Below are 21,730 nucleotides of genomic sequence, written 5' to 3'. Positions count from 1 at the left end.
CTCGAACACACACACACACACACACACACACACACACACACACACACACACACACACACACACACACACACACACACACGTATATATAGCTGCAAAAAATATTTTGGGCTAGATATAGTTCAAATCCGCTACTTTTTGAGCACAACCTTGCTACTTTTGAATCTAAGAGATCTGGCAACTCTGGGCGCTTAGCAAAGAAGAAGAAGAAGAAGAATTGTATGAGCCCGTCATGGCGGCGGGACTGTTTGAGTTATGTATTTTGTATTCATAAAGTTTCCGTTTTCTTTGTGTAAAGAGAAGTATGTTAATGTAATGTGAGTTGGATATAAATAGCTGTTTATTTCCTTACGTTCTCCTTGATTTTAAACGCAGTGCTCATTTAAGCTGTTTATGAAGAAGTGATAACATATAAAAAAGTGAACGTTGTTTTGTGAAGTAAGTATATCTGTCTGTTTGAAGCTAACATTATTTTAACACTTTAAATTACAACTTCAGTTGGTATCCCGAGAAGACAGAAAAAGTGTCGTGCAGGTACAGTTAACCTCACCACTCGAAATAATTGTTGACCATTTCTCCAGTAAATTTTGTATTTTTTACGTACTTGTGAACCCCGTCTGCTAAACATTTACCCCAGATCCTTAGGATTTTTTTGTAGGTAGAATATGATATGAAACTATTTATTTTTATTTATTTATTTTTTTTTTAAGTGAGAGAGTGAATAGGCATTTGATCCGAATTTGGACGTCCGCTTTCGCCACGTTTTTTCGCTGTCATCTGATTTCCACATTTTCTTCAATTTGTTATTAAGTTCATTAATCCGTGCTCTTCGCAAACTTTTAAAAGATTTTGCTCGTTATGAACGTATTGCTTCACATATGTTAAAACTTAGTTTACAGCCCTTGTACATCCGCAGTATTGATAACATAAATGCTAGTTACTTTCCCACAATGCACCTGTTCGGTTACTTCGCGCCAAGTAGTTCCCCCCGCTCGCCGTATAGTCCCATGTTTATAACCGCATATATATTACAAATAAACAGATTTCTCGAGACCCTTATATATTATCAAGCACACAAACGATCAAATTGTCCACATTTTCCCTGTAAATTTTCAAAATTTTGCTCGAAACGGACGTCCAACTTTGGAACTTAACCCTATAATTGTGCTCGGCATACGGTCTGGACGCCTTTGGCGTGGGAGACCCGGGTTCTATTCCCGGTGGGAGCTCATGTGGTTCGGATTCCACGTTAATCAGTAGATCCACGTCTCATATAGCCTGGCTGCTGAACGCGACGTTAACCTCAAAATCACGTCACCTCACAGTGTGGAAGTATGGCATAAAACACGAATTGAATTGAGGTGGGTGGCCGCTAAAAAGCACCGAGTGAGGGCAGGAATAGCAGGGAAGCCCAAGCGGTAGCGACGGGATGCGTCCGTATGGGGCAGGCGCGTGTGCAGCAGTGGGTATTCGCATAAACTTGGAATCACATTGTCATTAAGTGCATGGATTATGTGTTGCACAGCTTTGGGGGAGATACGAAGTACCATTCAAAAAAGTACCAATTGCGCTAAATTATGTTAGGTTAAATTAGTTTGGTTAGATGTTCTTCTTTGTATAGTGTCAATTCGTTTCTTCACTTACGACAAACTGTTCGCTTGTTTAGCAGACCATAACTATCACACAATTTCAACAACTGACACTTCTTAACTTTGTACAACTTCCTAAAATTCAAACTCAATATGTGACAATCTTGTCATTTACGCACCATTTCCACACTCCCTTTCCCATAAATAGGGACGTGAAATTTTCATTTTATTTTATCCCTGAAATCGGTGTTATTCTTTGCCCAAAATCGGTGTTATTTTTCGCGATTTCATACAACCAATGAGAGGTAATTTGCTTTGTTCTATACTGGTTTTGAAAAGCAAGTACCGTATTTACTCGCGTAATTTTCGCACTTTTTAGACGAAAAAAGTTGTTCTGAAACAAGGGTGCGTAAATTATGCGGGAAAAAAAATTAGCCACATCAGTGAAGATCATCTAATTTTTTTCCCCAGTCAAATTAACACGAAAATACCGGAACACATTTTCTTTGTAGCAAGAATTAACAACAAACAACTAATTCTAAATTTGTAGAAAATTAACATTAAAAAATGGATTAAGAAGTTTCTTACCTTAGAAATCACTTTCAAATCCTCGCGTGCGCAAATTACGCGAGGAAAATAAAATATACAGAAAATGCCCTTCAAAATTGGGATGCGAAAATTATGCGAGGGTGAAAATTACGCGCGTATTTACGGTATATTGTAAACATAGAGAAGGTAGTCTGTGAAAGTTAACTAAATTAAAATTTAATTTTAAAATTAAATGAGTAGTTTTAAATTTTGACATCCCATATTTGAAGGAATAAATTATATTTTTGGATTTTCTGTCTGAGAAAAAGTGGCTCGTTATCTCTCCTAAAGTTGGATTTACTTAACGTATAATTTGAATACATGCATAGCCTAAAAACCACACTGCAGTGTTTCTTAACATTTTCTTCACGTCAAAATATATAAATAAAATAAAATCAATTCACAATATATTTCGCAACGCAATTCAAATCATTATCAACACTCATTTTGAGTTAGATCTAAGGGTGAATGTATAGTTTCTTCAATGTTTGTTATTTTTCAAAGGACAAAATGTCCAATATTTTATTTTCTTCTGTAAGATTTTGTCTCCTTACCGTAACTACAGAGTTGTATTCTGAAAAATATCTTTCAGAATCAACGTTGGAAGCTGGCAAAGATATTGCTTCAAGAGAACAGGCAGCAAAATCTCAGGGGCAAACTTTCACTAACCACCCGGTCTAAAAATAACAGGGCTGGTATCTTCTGTGAATCTCATTTTGTTGCAATGGAAACATGTTATTTTATTAGTATTACCGACCAACATGGCGATTTCGCAAATATATTGTTTTATGCAGTGCATTTTGGTGTTATTTTGAAAAAATACCAAATTCGCGTTATTTCGCGATTTAGAAACACCAAACACGGCCTTTTATCATATATTTAGGTATATCTATATACTTTACTTCGCCTTTTTCAAGTTTTCGATGATGTTGTTAAAACGAAAATTTCACGTCCCTACCCATAAATCATAACTAGTGTATCTCTCCGCGAAATAGTCCTTCTGCCTCCACTTATAGTGGCGCTTATAACATCAAAAACAATTAACAAAAATTATTTTCTTCAACTATTTCCCTCACCTGATTTTCACTCACTCTTGCTCACAAATCAAAATAAATTCTTCAATTCATCTGGTAAATTATCTAAAATTGGTCCTTCGATGCAGCAATTAACCCTTGTGCTCTTACTATTCTCGTTTCGCCTATACCACTCGTCGCAGACGCGCTTGCTACCTACGGACGCACCCCATCGCTATTTCTCATGCTCCCCTGCAGCGCTCCTACCTTGACTTAGTTAAATAGCATCGTGCTTTTTAGTGGCCACGTAGCACAAGTTGGTTCGTGTTTTATTCCATACGACCACACTGTATTTAGGCCTACACTGAGCCCTCGTGAAGTCAATCTGCAAGCAATAATGAAGTTCCTCATTTAGTGCATGTTCTGCTAATACAAAGCTTTAATCTAACGTGAAAATGTAAGAAAGTATCAAACTTTTGTAGAACTTTCTGTTCAAGTGATGCCCATATTTTAGAAATACAGTTCTGGACCTATGCCATAAAAAATATCGGACAATAACTCAACCTCTGCTAAGTGGCTGCTAATAAGGATGAATACTCTCTAACCGAGTTTGAGCAAGACGAAACTGTTGGGTCTAAGCGATTAGTGGGGTTATGGACGTAAGTGAAGGTAGTGAAAAAACTCGGGTATTCACAATGAGTTCCCATACCACTTGGAGGTAATCTTGGGCAAGATTTTGCTTTAGGCAATTTATTCAATGGTTCGTCTCTTTAAGACACCTAATCCTAACCTGACCTAATTTTTCATTACTAAATTTTTATTACTTCTAATAGCTATGAAATTAAATAGGAATATTATTCTAATAAATGAATTGTCTAAAGTAAGGTTTTACCTAATCCTGCACTTTACCGTCGTTAATTAGGATCTAGTGATTTCAGTGTTGCATCATACTAATGAATGTCGCGGATTCAGCCATAAAAAATGTTGTTAGTGCTCAAAAAAAACGAGTTGCGAATGCTCCAAGAACATTGCGAGAACGAACTTAAAAAGAATGGAGCGGAAATGATAACTGTGATTGTTCCTATTTGTAAAAGTAAATATTTTTTCCGGACCTTCTGTTTCTCGAAAAAATTCGCAAAATATCATTTTTCCATAACTTACGGTTCCCGAGATATGGATCCTTAAATCTCCCGAAATTCGAACTTTTTTGGCCAATATCTGGGAAACGGTGGTCATTTGATCAGAGGCCACCGCTTACTATTTGGTACCAAGATATTTTCCATCCTCTTAAGTATTGATCAACACCAATATGATCTCTATCCGACTTACTGTTCCCGAGATTTGGCTCCTTAAATCTCTAAAAGTCAGCCATTTTTTGGCCAATATTTCGGGAACGGTAAGAGTGACGCAAAAAATTTCATCACTTTTTCAGATAGTTTTTGATGGTCTATCGAATGGTGGGTTCAAGATTTTAAAAAATCGCAAATAACAGACAGACACACAGACATAGAGAATTCAGTAACGAACTTTTTAAGTTCGTTGAATATTCAATGTGCGGTTATTGTGTTCGACGAAATAGCTACACATGTTACCTACAGTTAATCTCAAACGTGACCAACCGTGGCTTTTGCACAGGCGTTCTCTTGTTTATGTGCCAAAGATAGTTCTGTTCTTAAATGGGAATTTATTAAACTCCACGAGAAACTGGAATCATTGATTACAATTCGCATCTGCACAATTACCTGAAATTCAAACATAAGTTACAGTCAATCCTTTAGCTGTGTCACTCAACTAATATGCTTTTGTTGATACTTTCATCTTATGCTATGCTTTTTCTTATTAAACCACTTCAGAAAAAGTCTTGGCTCAACTACTTAGGTAATATGTCCTTAGCAATTACCGCAAAAGTAAACTCGAATTTTTGTATTGCGTTGACGCTAATTGGTACAGGATATGGCCCAAGCTTTTGCATTATAATGAATATTTACACTTTCGAATAGTGTTGCATACGGAACGAGACGAGAAGAAAAAATAAAAGTGTTTTCGTCTCATGTCGTAAATATTGAGGAAAATCCCAGGGTATCAGTTTTTTCATTCGTTCTACTTAAAGCAAATTCCGAATTTTGACCTGTTATTGGCGCAGCGACATTACTCGAGCAGACGGTTCTACCAAATAGTTACAGATTTCTTACATTTTTAGGTGAGGTTTGAGCTTTCGGGTTGGTTCTGTCAAATTTGGGCAGATTTATTATATTTTCAGGTTAGGTTAGAGCTTCTAAAATACCGGTAATAATTCTTACCTTCGAAACTGTTTTACTGCTTACCAAATTTTGACATTTCTTAAATTTTCAGGTTAGGTTAGGTGAACCTACAAACCGAAAATTCCCGCCGTCTATTTCTACCCAATTTGTACTCTTGTATTCTGCCGCCGTCCGCGTTAGTAAATAGTTACACATACAATACCTCTACTACCATCCAAAGTTCATTTCAATGTGCTGTGCACTGACAGAACTTACGTATGTTCACTAGGGTGATGATTACAACCTCGTTTCCCTGTATCGTAATTTGATGAGCTTTCATTCAAGATTAGAGAAAATCTCACTTTCAATACGGTATGATGGAAAAACCTCACGCATAAAACGATTTTAAAATTATTATTTATCAGCTTTTCTGCCAATTTTTGGGTCAATTTAGAAAGATACAAGATTGATTATAAGCTTTAGAATCACATATATACCATATTATATAGAGTCATCAAACATACTCAGAAAGTCAATTATTCACTATAATGTCAGTAGACAGGATGAATCTCAGTGGGAGGTTGCCCTTCTTGCAGCAGGAGTCACAAATCTTACAAAACTTTGATCGCACGCTCACAGCACTGGTTGCTGCGGGCAAATTGGAGATTCATCTTTCAGATGGGTTTTCAAGCATTTGAGACCTGTTGGGTAGTCACTCAGAGTTTCAGATTGTTCATCAACATCTTCAGCATGAAACAATCGAATGCTGAACCAATGGTCAGTCCATAAATAGGAATGAATGAACAGATTTTATGCAGCCTGTTCCGGGTTTCAGGTATCAGAATAAACGCAAGAAGGGCTAGAATGACACGAGAGTTCCAGCGTGCATTGCTGTGTTTGGGATCTGTTGAAATTTCACGAAATGAATTTCCGTCCTCAGTAAAGTGACGGAAGACACGAGCGAGGTAGTAGAAAAACTTCGTCGTTTCTCCAGCTGCATGTTCCTTAGTCTCAGTTTTACCATTGCTGAAGGCTGCTTTCAGTTTATCATATTTGCTCATCAAATCGTATACACAGAAATACTTGATGTTTAGTGATTTGGTCGACCCATGCAGCTCATCGTCCATGACAACCCGAATAACGCAACCCAGCACAAGGTGCTGGCAGCTTAAGAACTTGGGTTTCGGGTGACTTTTGTGTTCAAACATTTACTTTTCTTCCCGGTATTCATACTTATTGTGTCGGCAGCAATCATAGCAATTAAACTCCGCAGGTTGGACTCCTCTAACACACTAGAGTCCTTATGCGATTCTTTGAGCTTTTCCATCTTTCAATTTGAGCGCAATCAGCTTAATTTTTTTGCTTCATTCTTAAGGACCACGGCCAGATATTCAGAGCCATCAATGCGTTTGCCGTGAAAGTGTGTGCTCCACTTCTCCAGATGACGCGTGCTCACTAAGTGTTTATTCACCTGAGCAGCTCTCGTGTAGATAGCCTTGTGGATTGCTGACTGACATGGGGTTGGGATTTCAATGCCCTCACCCATGCAGACTTTTACTGCTCCTTGAGACGACAAGTTTGAGCTTGTAACAAGGCGTCTTGCAAATGCCTGTTGAGTTATGCTTCTTTCTGCTCGTTGATGCTGCATTCTTATTCTCTCACGGGCTCTCTTCGCTGTTGTCGCATGAGTTCGTGCTACTAGCGGAGCAATAAGGTGTTGCTTACTGGTAAGTGTTGACACAGTCACTTCCATTGCCATCCTTCGCTTGGATGAATGGATGGTTTTTGCAGTAGCAGGTTTGCCAGTGGAATAACCAACCTGACCTTTACCTTCAATTTGCAATTTGTAGAGGTTCTTATTCTCTTCGCACATCCATTCGCCTTTTACTTTGGTCACGTAAAATAGTTCATTCAACGAATAGTTATATATATATATACAGCGCTCATAGTCTTGCAGAAGGTTTGCTAATTTTGCAAAAATAGCTTGATCAGATACATACAGGAAGTTCAATGTTTTGCTCCATAGGGCTTTAAGTTCCACAGCAATTATACCGATTCTCTCTCACCGTTCTCCGGCTCAAGAAATTTGAATCGTCCAATGACGTGGTTTTTCAGGGGTATACAACTCCGTTCACTCAAGGGAGCTTCATAAATTGCCGCGTTGCCTCTTCTTGATGGCGCTTGAAACTGGAGTGAGTTTTGTCCAGGTTTCCTTGTTCTCCGTGTTAAAAAAGGAAAAGCTCTTCTTGAACTACGTGTTGTCTTCTACTCAGGAAGTCAAATAGAAAAAGCATTAACGTATATATTAAATACGTAACAAATTAAAGAAATTGTTATTTTCATATTGTTATTGCGTTTTGCTGTTTAAAAACAAGCAAATAACAACTACACAAAACAAAAAGGCAGGCACTAATAAAATATTATATGCTTAATTATAACAATAAACTCTGGCTATATCTCCATTTAACGTCCACTTTTTAGTACCTATTAAACTCGCTTCGTCAACAAATTGATAGAAAGGGTCAGCTTGTAATCAATAATAATAATAATGGTAGAATGGTCAACGTAACTTTTCAAAGTGGTTTGTGCGTGACCTTTTTCAATATTTCAATGGAATAAACGTTATTTTACTCATGAATAGACAAAAGTTCAATAATTCGTGCTACAGGAAATAATTCTTGAGAAAAAAAATCAAAAATCATCACCCTAATGTTCACACTCTCGTTCCTTTACGAAAAATCATATTTTACCTCACTCGGTCGAAAAAGTGTAAACGCTTTATCAGGCCAGGCACCCTAAATGAGGTTTTCCTGGGTTTTCCTCATTCACACCAGGCAAATGCTGGGATGGTACATAACTTACAGGTCCCAGGCCGCTTCCCTCCTTTCCCAATCCTTTCTTGCTTCCGTTTCCCCGGATAGTGTACTCGCTGAGGAACGTCATCCCTCATGTACGGCCTTAGATGCCGAAAGCCCAGAAATCTAAAATCCTAAATCCTCATATTTTACCTGCACCTATAAATGTTTTATTTGGTAGAACCGTCTACCCGGGTGAACCCGGTGCCCCTCTCGGGCCTAAATTTGGGAGGAGATTCGTATTGTATTTCTATCAGATGAGGGAAATAAATTATGTTATACTTTTATAGAATCTAGAAGGACGTAAGAATTGCCTAGGTATTAGCCACGAATAATAATAATAATAATAATAATAATTTGTTCTATTCAATCATGTTTCGAACATCGATCTGTAAATGAGAACCATTATGCATCAAGCTGCGGAGCATATCAATTAAGATCACATCATGCCTAAAGGATAATGAAGTAATGGGATATTACTTTCTGACAAGGGCGTCATTTAGGAAGGGCAGGGGAGCAATTGCCTCCCATAAGTTTGAGAAGCATGTACTTGTCAACGTGGAAGACTTATGTCAGTGGATTCTTACCCTCCCTGGCAAAACCTGAAGTGATGCTACTGTTATCTGGAATCTAGAAGGATGTGAGAATGTCCGTTTGTACCTACCACCAAGAATTTTGCATTCATTCTATTTTAAACATATTCCCCATTCTGACCTGCTATAACAGCGAGTGTTTTAAAATTAAAGCTGTTGTTGGCGCTACACGGTCTTCCATTGGTAGGTATCACTTGTAGTTGCCTTATTTTAATGATATGAGTGAAATAATTTATAGGCAATAATTTTCTGAATTCTTGAAGATTGTACAATTACTAATATACCGTATATTAACAAGCAGTAACATTATCATTAACATACCTATAAGAGCAAGAATATTATGATTAGAGGCACGAGTTTTTCGCAATGTACGATAAAACGAAATTTGTCAGAATTAAGTAATTTTCAGTTTCTTGACGTTTTGTGATATTCTATGTGTATTTTCATTGGTTTCTGTTGCGCGATAAAACGCGAAATTTTAAAAATAAGTTGTCATTAATTTAAAAGCGCCACTTTTCCGCTGATGGGACGGTAGAACGTAGCATGAACGGTGCATTTTGGGTGATTCGGACACGGTTATAGAGAACATATAGGGCTTCTGTGGTGAAAAAATTAAAGCACTCTGACGTTTGATACCAAGTGAAAAGAGGGCTAGTGTTGAATGATACTTTAAAAAATATGTGCGGAAAGATAATTTTTGGAGGTTTCTTCCCAAAGACTCCCAAACTACAGAAATATATGCTGCTTTGGGAAAGCTATTTGATCCTACTGTAATTGCATGTAGTAGTGAGCCAGACATTGTTGCGTGAAGGAAGTTTTTTAAAGCTTTGCTTTCATTTAAAAAAAAAAAAAATGTAAGCATCTAATTATGAAGTACCGTATTTGAAGTTTTACAAAGTGGTCTATGAGCTCCTGACAAGTGATTCGTCTGGAAAGTGCAGTGTAGTGAATGTTTTGAATGGACAAAAGTTCCGAAGTGATGATTGATTGAAGTTTGTTGTAAATGCACTTACATTTGAGTGGCTTCCAACAAGGAATGCCAATTCTGAGATGTTTTTTTCAAAAAATCTTTGAGTTTTACGTCCCACGGTTATGCCGGTTAGGCTAATGGAGACGGTGATGATGAGTGATGAATGAAATGGTGGAATGAAGAGTGGGAGGAAACGGGAGAACCCCGACAAAACCCACGTACACGTCGTTTGTCCACCACAAAGTTCACTTGGCGGGGGCTGGGATCGAACCCGGGACCCCAAGCACTTTTTTTTTTCAAGTATGGACAAACATACATATGGAGGAGGAAATTGTGGAATCATATATAACATGTTTATGTTTAATGTTTAAATGTAACTTATACCTGTGTGTTTCAGAATACAGCAAAACTTTCCTACTTATAGTAAGTTTAGTTAATAATTCTTCTTCAGTTTGACTAAAAAATCTGAGTGAAATTTACAATGTCAAGTGAAATATTCAGTATATTTTGTTTTTAGATAATTAGTGGTTTATTTCTGTAGTGTTTTAGTAACAAAAGGAACAATTGTAAAAATGTCAGAGAATATCTTTGCCACAAGAGCTACAAAATGCGAAACTTTATTTGGAAAATACGACAAAACGCGAAATTGTCCAATTCTTAGTGCGAAAACCTCGTGCCCCTAATTATGATTAAATTAAAATAAGAAATCATAAAGATTCATTTTTAAACAGTTTGGTTCTCTTTCTTCACTTTAGGTAGTTCTATCATCTAATGGAGATGGATGCCTTGGTGCAAGGAAGAAGTTTACAACAAATATTGAAGAATATTGGTTGTAACACGAGTGGGATAACAGTGGAAGATTTCCAGCATTTGTTTGAGAACCCAAATATTGAACCATTTTTGGATTGGTTTTGTAAATATATTACACCAGAAAATGTTCTCCAGCCGGAGGAAGAAGCCCAGTAAGTTCAATTTTTTAATATGTTGCGTAAAAATTTGTGACGTATAATAAATAAATCTTGGAATAATAATAATAATAATAATAATAATAATAATAATAATAATAATAATAATAATAATAATAATAATAATAATAATAATAATAATTATTATTATTATTATTATTATTATTATTATTATTATTATTATTATTATATAGTCGCAAAGATCAATATTAAAATGTTTCGCACACTCTTCTCGCCCCTATTTGAAAAAGAAAAAAAAATGTAACACCAAATAACATGTCAGTTTTTCGGAAGTAGACCAGTTAGTATTTACAAAATGTTATTGTTTAATAAAAATGTAAGTTTATAATGTAATTATGCTGGTAGTTGTTGTATCGAATAAAGTTAACAGCATTAATAACATTTGTGCATAAGAGGTAGGTTTTATTTTTTCTTTGTGGAATTTAAGTAAAAGAACCCTTTCACTTCTGAATGCTGGTACTACAATTTTATTAACGTAAAAGAAATTTATAATTTTAACAGAAGAAGAATAATAACACTATGTACAGTATCTAAGAGCTGCTATGAGTTACATGGCACAAGCCTGTGTTCGCAAAGAGACCAAAACTGAAAGCTCAGACTCTGTTTTTTAACCAAATTTTACATATGTCAATGAAAAAAACTTACATGAATATATATGAGAACCTCTCAAACCAAGTCCAAAGTTCGTTCTCACGTGCATGGCTAATGCGATTTTCGTGAATGCCTCTTTTCCCTCCGTTTGCCACTCTTGGCAGTTGCCAAACCCAATCATCCTCCCCGTTCCCGGTTTCTCATTTTATTACAATTTTTTTAGTCATTAATATGAAATCAGATGCTAAATTTATGGTTCTTCAGCAATTAAAAGTCCCATTAGCTTATATCATCTTTGTCCCTTAGGACAAGTCATTTTCAAAAGGAAAACATATTAATAGCTCATTTAGATTACAGTCTCAAGGTTTTTCTTCTTACCATCACACTTGAGTACTAAAATCTTGTAACATATTTGCATCTCCATTTATTATTATTATTATTATTATTTTCATAAAATCTTTGTACTCGAAACATTATTAAATGTAGATATTAATGAAAGTAGAAACAACCGATTTTTTAACACATCATATCCTCTATATATGTGAATTCAATAACGTACAAAGAGTGAAAAAGTAACGCATTGGCACGGTATGCCAGAGGTCCCGGGTTCGAGTTGCGGTCCAGTAACTTTTTCACTTTACGTTATTGAATTCACATCTATAGAGGATATAGTGTGTTAACACAATCGGTTGTTTCCTTTTTCATTAATATCTATATGAAATCCCAACCGTCATAAGGTGCTCAATATATATGGACACAGGGATTGTCTAAGCACAGCAGGGGTCTGTGGTACAACCCACGTGGTTCAAGTGAAGAGCACCGACTTCCAGAGTGAGAGAGTGAATAGCTGTTCTGGGAAGCTGACTGGCTGGCTTAGGATTAACAGTATGCCGAAGGTCCCGGGTTCGAGTCGTGGTCCAGTCAGTCACTTTTTCACTCTTTGTACCTTATTATTAAATGTAGTTAATAAAGAGAAAATTACTACTGTTCACTGCGCTGAATTATCATTTACACTGGAAACTGTTTTGATAGCGTACAGCGCAGTTGTTAAGTACCAATTTTCCATTTATTAAAAAATGCGGTATTTGCACACGTTGACGTACTAATTATTATCTTAAGACCTTTAATATAATGGAGAAATTTAAGTGGCCGATAATTACATCGTTATAAAAGTGATCCCAGCTTTCTTGGTCACAACTTTGTTTACATAATAGCATTTTGTAGATTCTAAACTACAGGTCCCCTGTATAAAACTAATGAAATATATTTTACGTACCTGGTTTTGGTTCCTTTTCCTTCCTTATTTTTTTCGGTATTCTTTTTTTCCTGTTGTTGGTCTTTTCTTTACCGTTGAAATATATTATTACAGGAACTAAGAGATTTTTTACTTAACCACACTAGTCATGTATACGTCTATTGCTTTGTATATATGAAGTTGTAATAATGTTTTAATTATTTGTAATTTTAGATAAATGAAGTTTTTGCTCTGTACTTTTATTTTAGTTGGTTATTTTATTCGAAATTCCATTCAGTTTTGTTTTCGTTTTCGAAGTTGATGTTGAATTATTCAGTGGTGGTAGACTTGGTAAGTGATTATATTGTGTGAATCTGTCGAAGTATTTACATATTGCAAATATTGTTCTGTTCTGTGTTGATTTTATACTTTCTTTTAGTCTTCTGTTTCTTTATTCTCGTGTGTTTGTATGCGTTTTGTGGATTTATTAATTTTTTTGTGGCATACAGTGTAGTGTTCTTGGAAATTCATTTGTTCGCAATGAGTACATTGTTTTGTACTTAGGTATTGCCTGATATTGTTGATGTTCCTGGTTATTTTTGTTTGCAGTGCAATATTTTAAAATCAGAACTTTCAGACTAAAAATATGTCATATAATACAGCAAATTAAACATTTTTAGTTTAAAATCAGAACTCTGGAATTGAATATATAAACTAAACACAGTATATTTAACATTTTAGTTTGAATTAAGGACTTTCAAACTGGATCGGCTGCTCTAGATTTTGTCCCTTGCTTTCGAAACTCGTTAAATTGAGGGTCCATAAAACCGAGAGGTGAGTGTCTGTTTATCGGTTCAACCTTTGTTTTGTTCTTCTATTGATAAAATAAATTACCTGCCATTTCCTTCAGTTCACACTTGTTTCAATCAAAGTGCGATTATAAGCTGCATAAAGTATCCTGATGTCTATGTTTGTCTGTTCCTATTATCTTTTGGTGCGAGCGGTCCCGAGTTCGATTCCCGGTGGGGGCACTTGGTCGAAAAAGTGTAAAAGACTTTTTCAGGCCAACCACCCTGAATGAGGTTTTCCTGGCTTTTCCTCATTCACACCGGCAAATGCTGGGGTAGTGCCTACCTTATAGGTCCCAGGCCGCTTTCTTCCTTCCATTTCCACGGACAGTGTGCACGCCGAAGGGCGTCATCCCTCAAAACGTGACAGGTTAAATGGCATTAGATGCCGAAAGCCCAGAAATCTAAATCCTGTTATCTTTTGTAATTATGTACGTTCCAGCTACGTACAGATCAGGACTCAGTAAATGTAGTTTGATTACAGTCTTTTTATTTTCTTTCATAGTATGTGTGCTTTTTTCCCAGAAGGACATGCGCTGTAAACATTCCCAGATGTGCATGCGATTTAACATTTACTTAAGGTGCTAATCCCGCATATGTTTCTTACTAAAATATCACTGTATTTATTTTTTTTAATCTGATATGTAGTGAAAATATATTTCCTCAAAATTGAATACAGAAAGTGGGGTATGCCTTATACACCAATAAATAACTACTTTATTTACTAATTAAGGATAATATTACATAAAAATTTGTGTGTAATTGATTTTTGTATAGTCCCTTTCTATTCCTAGTGTCTATTAATGAAAAGTGATTTTTTTTTTCTCTGACCTTGTTCCAGGTATGAGAATATATTGTGTGATGGCTCATTCGACTTTCCTGGAGACCATTCGCATTTGCCTGATGTGCCTTATGACGTTGACGAAGATGATTTGCAAATGTTACAGAAAGAGCTGGAAGAAGCGGATTCTCATCTGGAGAGACTAACCAATATGGAGATTGAACTTGAGTAAGCGTCTTAATTCTGTTTATTCTTTGCATTGAACTTGAGTAAGCGTCTTATTTCTGTTTATTCTTTGATGACTATTCATGGCTAAGTTAACTTTTCACTGATTGATTTAACAGTTTACCACACACTTAAGAGTTAAGCTAAGAGATTTAAAGCGTTCTCTAAGTCCAGAAAAATAGGTGATGATACTCTGTTTATGAAAGCTTATGGACTGCATTTGATTAGTCAGTTTTGCTTTATATATAAGCTATTAAGATGGCAAACCGATTAACTTCATCAAACGAGATTTTTCAGTAGTGACAACTTTAGTAGCTTAGATACAATGTATTTAAATGAAAATGATCAGAACGTTTACGCATTCTAGTGGCAAATTGTTACACTATTGGAGATAATCGATTTTGCCTCTAAAAAGAATGTATTTTTCCAAGTCAAAAATGTGTAGAACTTGAAAAAAAAAAAAAAAATGGAGTTAGTCGGTTTGGCTTCTGAATGCGTCATATGAAGGACATAAAACGTAGGATTTGACGTTTTTGTCAGCTCCGAACCATGCCAGTAATTAAATCCGTACAGTTGGCGGGTATACTGTAATGCAAGATGGTCACCAGAACAGATATTACACTTTCAAAAGTACTATGTCACACCTTCGAGAGAACTAGATTACGTGTCCTGGCGTTGCATGGATGATAACTCGAATTTAACTCTGAACTTTTATGCTGCGGGAAGTATTCCAAATTACTGTAAGATCTGACATAATGATATACAAAGAGTGAAAAAAATCCATAGCTAGACTGCTAATCGAACCCGGCTCTACAACTTAACCATTACGCCAATGGGACTAAGACTTAGCCACTCAGACCACAACTCCTGTTGTGCTTGGACAACCCAGTGTTTATATTACAGAATACCTTCTACGGTTTAATTAAAAATGATATATGATAACTGGAGGAAATAAAATCCAATCCTCTGACCAGTCGTTTATTTCTTCACTCTTCGTATATACTACTGAATTCGTACCTGTAGAGGAGTTGAGTTAAACGTCCCTTTCAGCAGCGAGGCTGCATAAGACGGGACCTACTGATTAACGTGGAATCCGAACCACATAAGCTCCCGCCAGGAATCGAACCCAGGTCTGACACGCCAAAGACGCGTACGCTAACCACTTAGCCATGAAGGTACCTGTGCGATAGAGGAATTGGTGCGATATAAAATCAGTTATTTTCTCCAATTTCATATATATTGTAAGTTCTGTTAACTTGACTTTATTTGTAGGGGCCGCGGTGGCTCAGTGGTAGAGCGTTCACCTCTGGTGCTTGGGGTCCCGGGTTCGATCCCAGCCCCGCCAAATGAACCATGTGGTGGACGAACACCGTGTGCGTGGGTTTTCTCGGGGTTCTCCCGTTTCCTCCCACTTTCTTCATTCTACCATTTCATTCATTACTCATCATCACCGTCTCCTTTAGCCTAACCGGCATAAGCGTGGGACGTAAAACTCAAGGATTTCATTTCATTTTTTGACTTTATTTGTGGAACTTAAAATTTCCTACGAAACGTGCATTAATTATTATTTTATAAATTATAAGTTCTTTCTTGGCTATCTTGGAACTTGATCGCATTAGAATCATTTTATTCGTACGCTGCCAATGTTAACTTGACCTCTATATGTTGACCATCTAGAATTGAACATTCAATAATGAGACTTTTTTCTTTCTCATTTATTGGAAATCTTTGCAGAACATGTTTTACTATTATTACATGTTACAAAACAAACGTGTCCCGTCCGTTGTAAACGACTTGGAGCATATTACTTGTGGTGGTGACGGTGGCTATTAACTTTCGTGTTTATTATCAGCAAGTGACCTTTTTTGATTTTTTTTTTTTTTCATTCTTTTTCTCCGATTCCAAATAAACTGGGCTATCTGTTTGTCCAGTCGAGAAGGTTATACATATTTATTGAAATATGGATGACATTGTGTGTTTTCTTCATGTATTTGAAGCTTTTTATGTTAGAGATCTCAATAGTTTACCAACAAATGGGGAACGGACTTGTGCAAAATGTGTCCCTGTATCTCTTGTCATAGGTAGAAAATATTTAGAAAATAAATTAAGAAAGAAAGAAAGAAAGTATACCATAGTCGTGTAGATAAGAGTCCACGAAATCATGCTAACGTTGTGAGTGTTTCAGTCCAGATGTCTGAGTGGTCGCCAACAACTCTCATTTCGTAGATAGTTCTGCATGAGACTACGTGACGCTTGCACATATTTGCTAAATGGAGTTTAAGTCTGGCGACCGAAGACACTAAGAGAATACCTGAAACTCCGCCTAGTGATTTTTAAACTGCTATAATACCATCCGTGCTGCATGGGGAGTAACGTTATCTATTACTAGTAGAAACCATTATCGCCGGATATATAGCTTACATAAAGTATGACAGAAATTCCGCAAAAGGATGTATTACGTCGCAGTTATCAAGATGGATTAGTCTCACCAAGATTCCTGTTTTCAAAAAAAAAAAAAAAATCTGGCAGTAGACCCATGCCTTCATATGGTTGTCATTTATTTCCTGATCTCTATTTTCTGGCCGAGTTGAGACGCAGTACCCTCTGATTAGGTATTAACATCGGAACTGCATGGGTCGAGGACTGCCAAATCCCAAAGTGTGCAGTGTGCGTTGGGTAATGAATTCAGCATTCACACACGTTCAATTCAATTGTGATTTGCCTTCGTTGTATGTTACCCTTTTGGTTGGCCACCGGCGATTGCGGTTTTGCATTCGCCGTGGGCGCATGTTTCGCTACTGTCTCTTTGTCCACAAATTACTTATTCTTGGTTCATTCTTTAAAGTGTTGCTCGAGAAAATCCCAGAATTTTTTTTTTTTTTTTTGTAAGTTTACACTTTTTAATAGAGTAAAGAAATCAATGTACACATATTTCACTATATAGATATTAATGCAAGAGGAAACAAGCGATCTTTGTAACATACCAGATCCTCTATGGATATGAATTCTATAACGCACAGAGTGAAAAAGTTACTGATTGGACCGGGACCTCCGGCATATCCCGATACGTTAACCACTACAGCCAGGTGTAATTAACGACGTTGTTGTTCCCTCTTTCATTAATATCTATATGAAATTACAACCGTCATAGGTCCTCAATATACAACCGTCATAGGGATTGTCCAAGCTCTTCAGTGGCCTGGTACAACCCACGTGGTCCGACTGGAGAGCACCGACCTCGAGAGTGAGTGGCTGTTCTGGGAAGCAGACTCAGTGGCGTAGTAGTTAACGCATCGGCACGGTCCCGGATTCGACTCTCGGTCCAGTTAGTACTTTTTCACTCTTTATGTGTTATATTTCACTGTAGTTGATAAAGGGGGAGGGACCCCCTGTGTATGGCCGGGTCACATGCCTTGTGGTGGCTCGGTAACTCTCAGGGGGAGATAGGTTGACAGCTGTGCCCGGACCCATCTACTGGTACTTTAACTGCCACATGGTAGTGGGTTAGCACGTGGTGTCAACAACCTACCGGCAGAGGTGAGCCTTCGGGGGGCATCCTCTGAAATGGGCGACTAACTCGTGCCATTGGATCTGGGAGAGTACGTGTGACCCCATCACGTCCTCAGTGGGGTAGGTAGTTTCGGCTGCCGCACCTACCGGCGGGGGTGAGCCCTTGGGTATCCCCCGAAATGGGCAACTAAGCCGTGCCCTTGGGTCTGGGAGATAAGGCTGCGTGGTACCCCAACACGCCAAAAAGAGTGGGTAGTTGGTGTGCCCTGGGTGGGCGGATCCAACGCCCTACCGGGGGAGTTGTAGCTGCTCTCAAAGAGAGTTTAATGCGTTCTCTTGGGTCCGGGATGGGATACTTGTATCCTAACGCATACTCGTACCTCAGGAGTGCTGAGGAAGTGGGTCCCAGTAGTGTGAGCTGGGTGCAGGAGCCACGACCCTACCAGGGGAGCCGCCGCTCCCAAATGGCCATTGTCTTTAAAGGTAGACAGTCTACATCAGCCATTGGGTCTGGTAATGTACGGTTTACCTCTCCCGTAAGAAGAGGTAGTCCCGTATTGTTCGGACGACCCTACCGGGGGGGGGGGGTGTTGGACTCCTGCCTGCAGTGGGACCAAACGGAGGTGGGGGAGGGGCCAATCCCAGGAATCTGGGTAACGATTCTGATCCTGCCAAAGGGAGGAAAGACTGTGGGATATGGGCCAGCACCAAACTCAAATGGTGACTTAACACGTACCATTGGGTCCGGGATGAGATACGGGAGTATCTCGACGTGTGCGTGGTACCTCTACACGACAAGGCGGTTGCCAGTTGAACGATAGAGGTAGGCAGGGCCGGGATTGAACGAGCCCCCTCGGGCATTGCCTGGGGCCCCGGAATTGGGTTGGACTCTGCCGGGCTGTGGTCATACCGTGGGATTCCGTAGCTTGTGGAAGCCAATCCCAGGAATCTGGGTAACGGTGAACACGGGCGGGAGGTGAGCTTGCCTTAATACGCTCGGGCGCCATGCCTGCAGAGCATGGTAGGACTGACTCGCTAGCAGTCTGCCTCAACCAGTAGGTAACTGGTAGGCACTCAGGACTTGGTCTGGCCGCGCAGTGGGCGTATCCCACTCCCTCAGAGAATGGGGGTTACACACTAAGGTGTCAAGGTTAAGGGACAAATCTTGACGGTGCACTTCGTGCACGTGCAATAATAGCGTATATTGTGGAACTACGGGCGGGGTGCATTGTAGGCGGAACCCGTCCATTAAAGAGACCGAACGGTCGCGGGCATGCTCCCCATGCATGCAACTAAGCGTGGCAAAGTAGACCACTAGCTCACAATGTAGTTGATATTCATGCGTTATCATCTTATATGAATAAAAGTTAGAAGCAACATAGGAAAGCTTTTTCGAACATTACATTCGTTTACGATATTGTCGTTGATTGATTTGGACTTTAGCGTCTGTTGCAGCATTGAGGATATATGACACGTAAACCTGCAGCTAATTGTTTACATATTAGTAATCACATCCAAGAAGACTTTTCTCTAACTCAAGTCTATTGAAAACTTATTGATCTGATTCCACTTCCAAAAAGGAGAGTAGAAACATGAGGGTTTTTTTTTTTTTTTTTTTTTTTGGGACAATCAAATCAGGTGTTAACTTTTTAGAAGTATTCAGAAAGCTAGTTTGAAAAAATCAACCCACCCTAATATACATTAGTAGTTACAAAAGAGAAATCACAGCATGGCCTCTTTTTTTTTTTTTTTTTTTTTTAAATATACTTACATTTGCGAACAGAGATTGAAAATAGAATTTAAAGACACTCATCAGTCCAGATCCCAATTTCTCACTTGCTCCAAAATGTTACCATTGGGTCAGATCAGAAGTCGAAGAGTAATACTACATTCTGTGCGTAACTTTCTAGAAAGTACGAAATATTGCTGAGGAAACTACTCATTGTTTTTCAAATGCTCAATTCATGCCATAATCCTTTGAAAACCGTATCTTTGACAATGGGGAAAGTATCGACGACAAAAATATTTCTCCAACAGGGAACACTTACAAGGAGAAAGCAGACTTCGGTAAATGAACTTCGGGACCATTTTTCGCGAGGTAGTAGTGCACATTTAAAGTGTTAATATTACAAATTGGGAGTGCATAATAGCCATAAATAGCGGAGAAAAAGCGTCTTAAAGTTTCCGACTCCCCGTATATATGATACGACGCATTAAGTTATCAATTGGCGGCGTAGCAACTTGAAGACTCAGGTATCATACCTCCCTAGTTAGGAAAGGAGTATGGTATAACGAGTGTTCTGCTACTATATATATTGGCGGATCCAGGATATGATCAAGGGAGGGGCTAAACCAGTTTGCCGTTTTATCCAGTGTAAAGCAGGATTGAAGTCCATTTTATCCAGTGTAAACCTGAGCGTCAAGGGGGGGGGGGCTATAGCCCCTTAGCCCCCCTTGGATCCGCCCTTGTGTGTATATATATATATATATATATATATATATATATATATATATATATTAGCAGAATACTCGTTCTTCGCACGAGGAGAATAAATTTCATTTTGGACATAAATGGGCTGAATTTGGATTTAAGGGGCATCGGAAGTATCACTGTTCACCTCAGCGCCCACGAAGACTATGGATTCGACATTAATATCAGTCATTTTCGATCATTTTTATATATCTCCCTCTCCTCCTCCTCTAAGTTGCATCGTTAAAGTGCAATGATAAAAACCATCCCAGGCTCGAACCTCGTCTATGTGGCAAATTTGATCGAGATCGGTCCGGTAGTTTAAGAGGTATAAAGTCACAATCATAGTGACTTTCATTTATATATATTAAGAGACATTGTCGTATAAAATAAACAAAATTGTTTCTATTTTCCGTATTTCTTCCAATTTTTTTTTTTTTTTTTTTTCATAAATGTTCTCATGATGACTTAATTGTCTGTTGTTTTTTTCTTTTCACCAGGAAACAGAATAGTGCTCTCACAGAGCAAATTCTTAATTTGAAGAAATCTAGCAAGCATGTGAAGCAGAACCTAGAATATGCACAGAAGGAGGCTTTACAGTTAAATGATACAATGAATTCAGTTGTTCTTAATCTGCAAAATGATATGCAAGAATTATCAACGTTATTTAAGGAATTTGGAGAAGCCGTAAGTCATTTTGTAATATACCCCCTATAATAATAAAATAATTTTTAATCCAGGATTTGGATGGGTCTTGGAAAACTGCATTTTTTCCAATTCTTGAAAGTTCCGATTTTTTCTCTTTTAATCCTAGAAATTTGCAGTTTTTGTTTTTTTCTATAAAAAAAATACATTTTCCAGTTTTCCTTGTTTGTTTAAAAATAGTAAATAATATAGAATATAATTTTTGAGTTGCGTTTTAGTCTGACTGTTGAGTTATTCTTTTTACTTCACTGCTAAGAAACTAAAAGGATGGTAGTATTTTTCACCCTTCTTTACTCCCACCTGAACAGCGTAACAGAACTTGATGAATGAGATCTCGAGAGATTTGTGATAATCTTACAAGCGCCGTTAGGTATATGGCGTCGTATAAATCTCAACATTGCAAACTCTAAAGGCATCAAGTGAGAGTGAAAGATTTTGTGTGGAGTACCAAATAAAAGGGCTTGGCTTAGAGAATTTCAAAATACAGTACAGTTCTATTTAACCGAATTGCTTTTTAAAAAACTTCTAATTAAAA

At 37.7% G+C, this 21,730-nt stretch overlaps 1 protein-coding gene across 1 annotated transcript in view; it reads left to right on the top strand.

Annotated features, from left to right (window-relative positions):
- The first annotated feature begins 205 nt into the window (after positions 1-205).
- Positions 206-21,730, top strand: part of LOC145673504 (HAUS augmin-like complex subunit 3) — a 61,109-nt gene continuing 39,584 nt past the window's right edge. Inside the window, exons 1-4 of the mRNA XM_081743274.1 lie at positions 206-435; positions 10,601-10,807; positions 14,346-14,513; positions 20,991-21,177. Coding sequence (XP_081599400.1) covers positions 10,617-10,807; positions 14,346-14,513; positions 20,991-21,177 — 546 coding nt within the window. The 5' untranslated portion in view covers positions 206-435; positions 10,601-10,616. The remainder of the gene's footprint in view (positions 436-10,600; positions 10,808-14,345; positions 14,514-20,990; positions 21,178-21,730) is intronic.

This window comes from Thermobia domestica, chromosome 16 (assembly GCF_964235325.1).
Source record: "Thermobia domestica chromosome 16, izTheDome1.hap1.1, whole genome shotgun sequence".
NCBI lineage: Eukaryota > Metazoa > Arthropoda > Insecta > Zygentoma > Lepismatidae > Thermobia > Thermobia domestica.
Note: the sequence above shows the minus strand (reverse complement) of the source record. Positions and strands in the feature narration are given on the sequence as shown.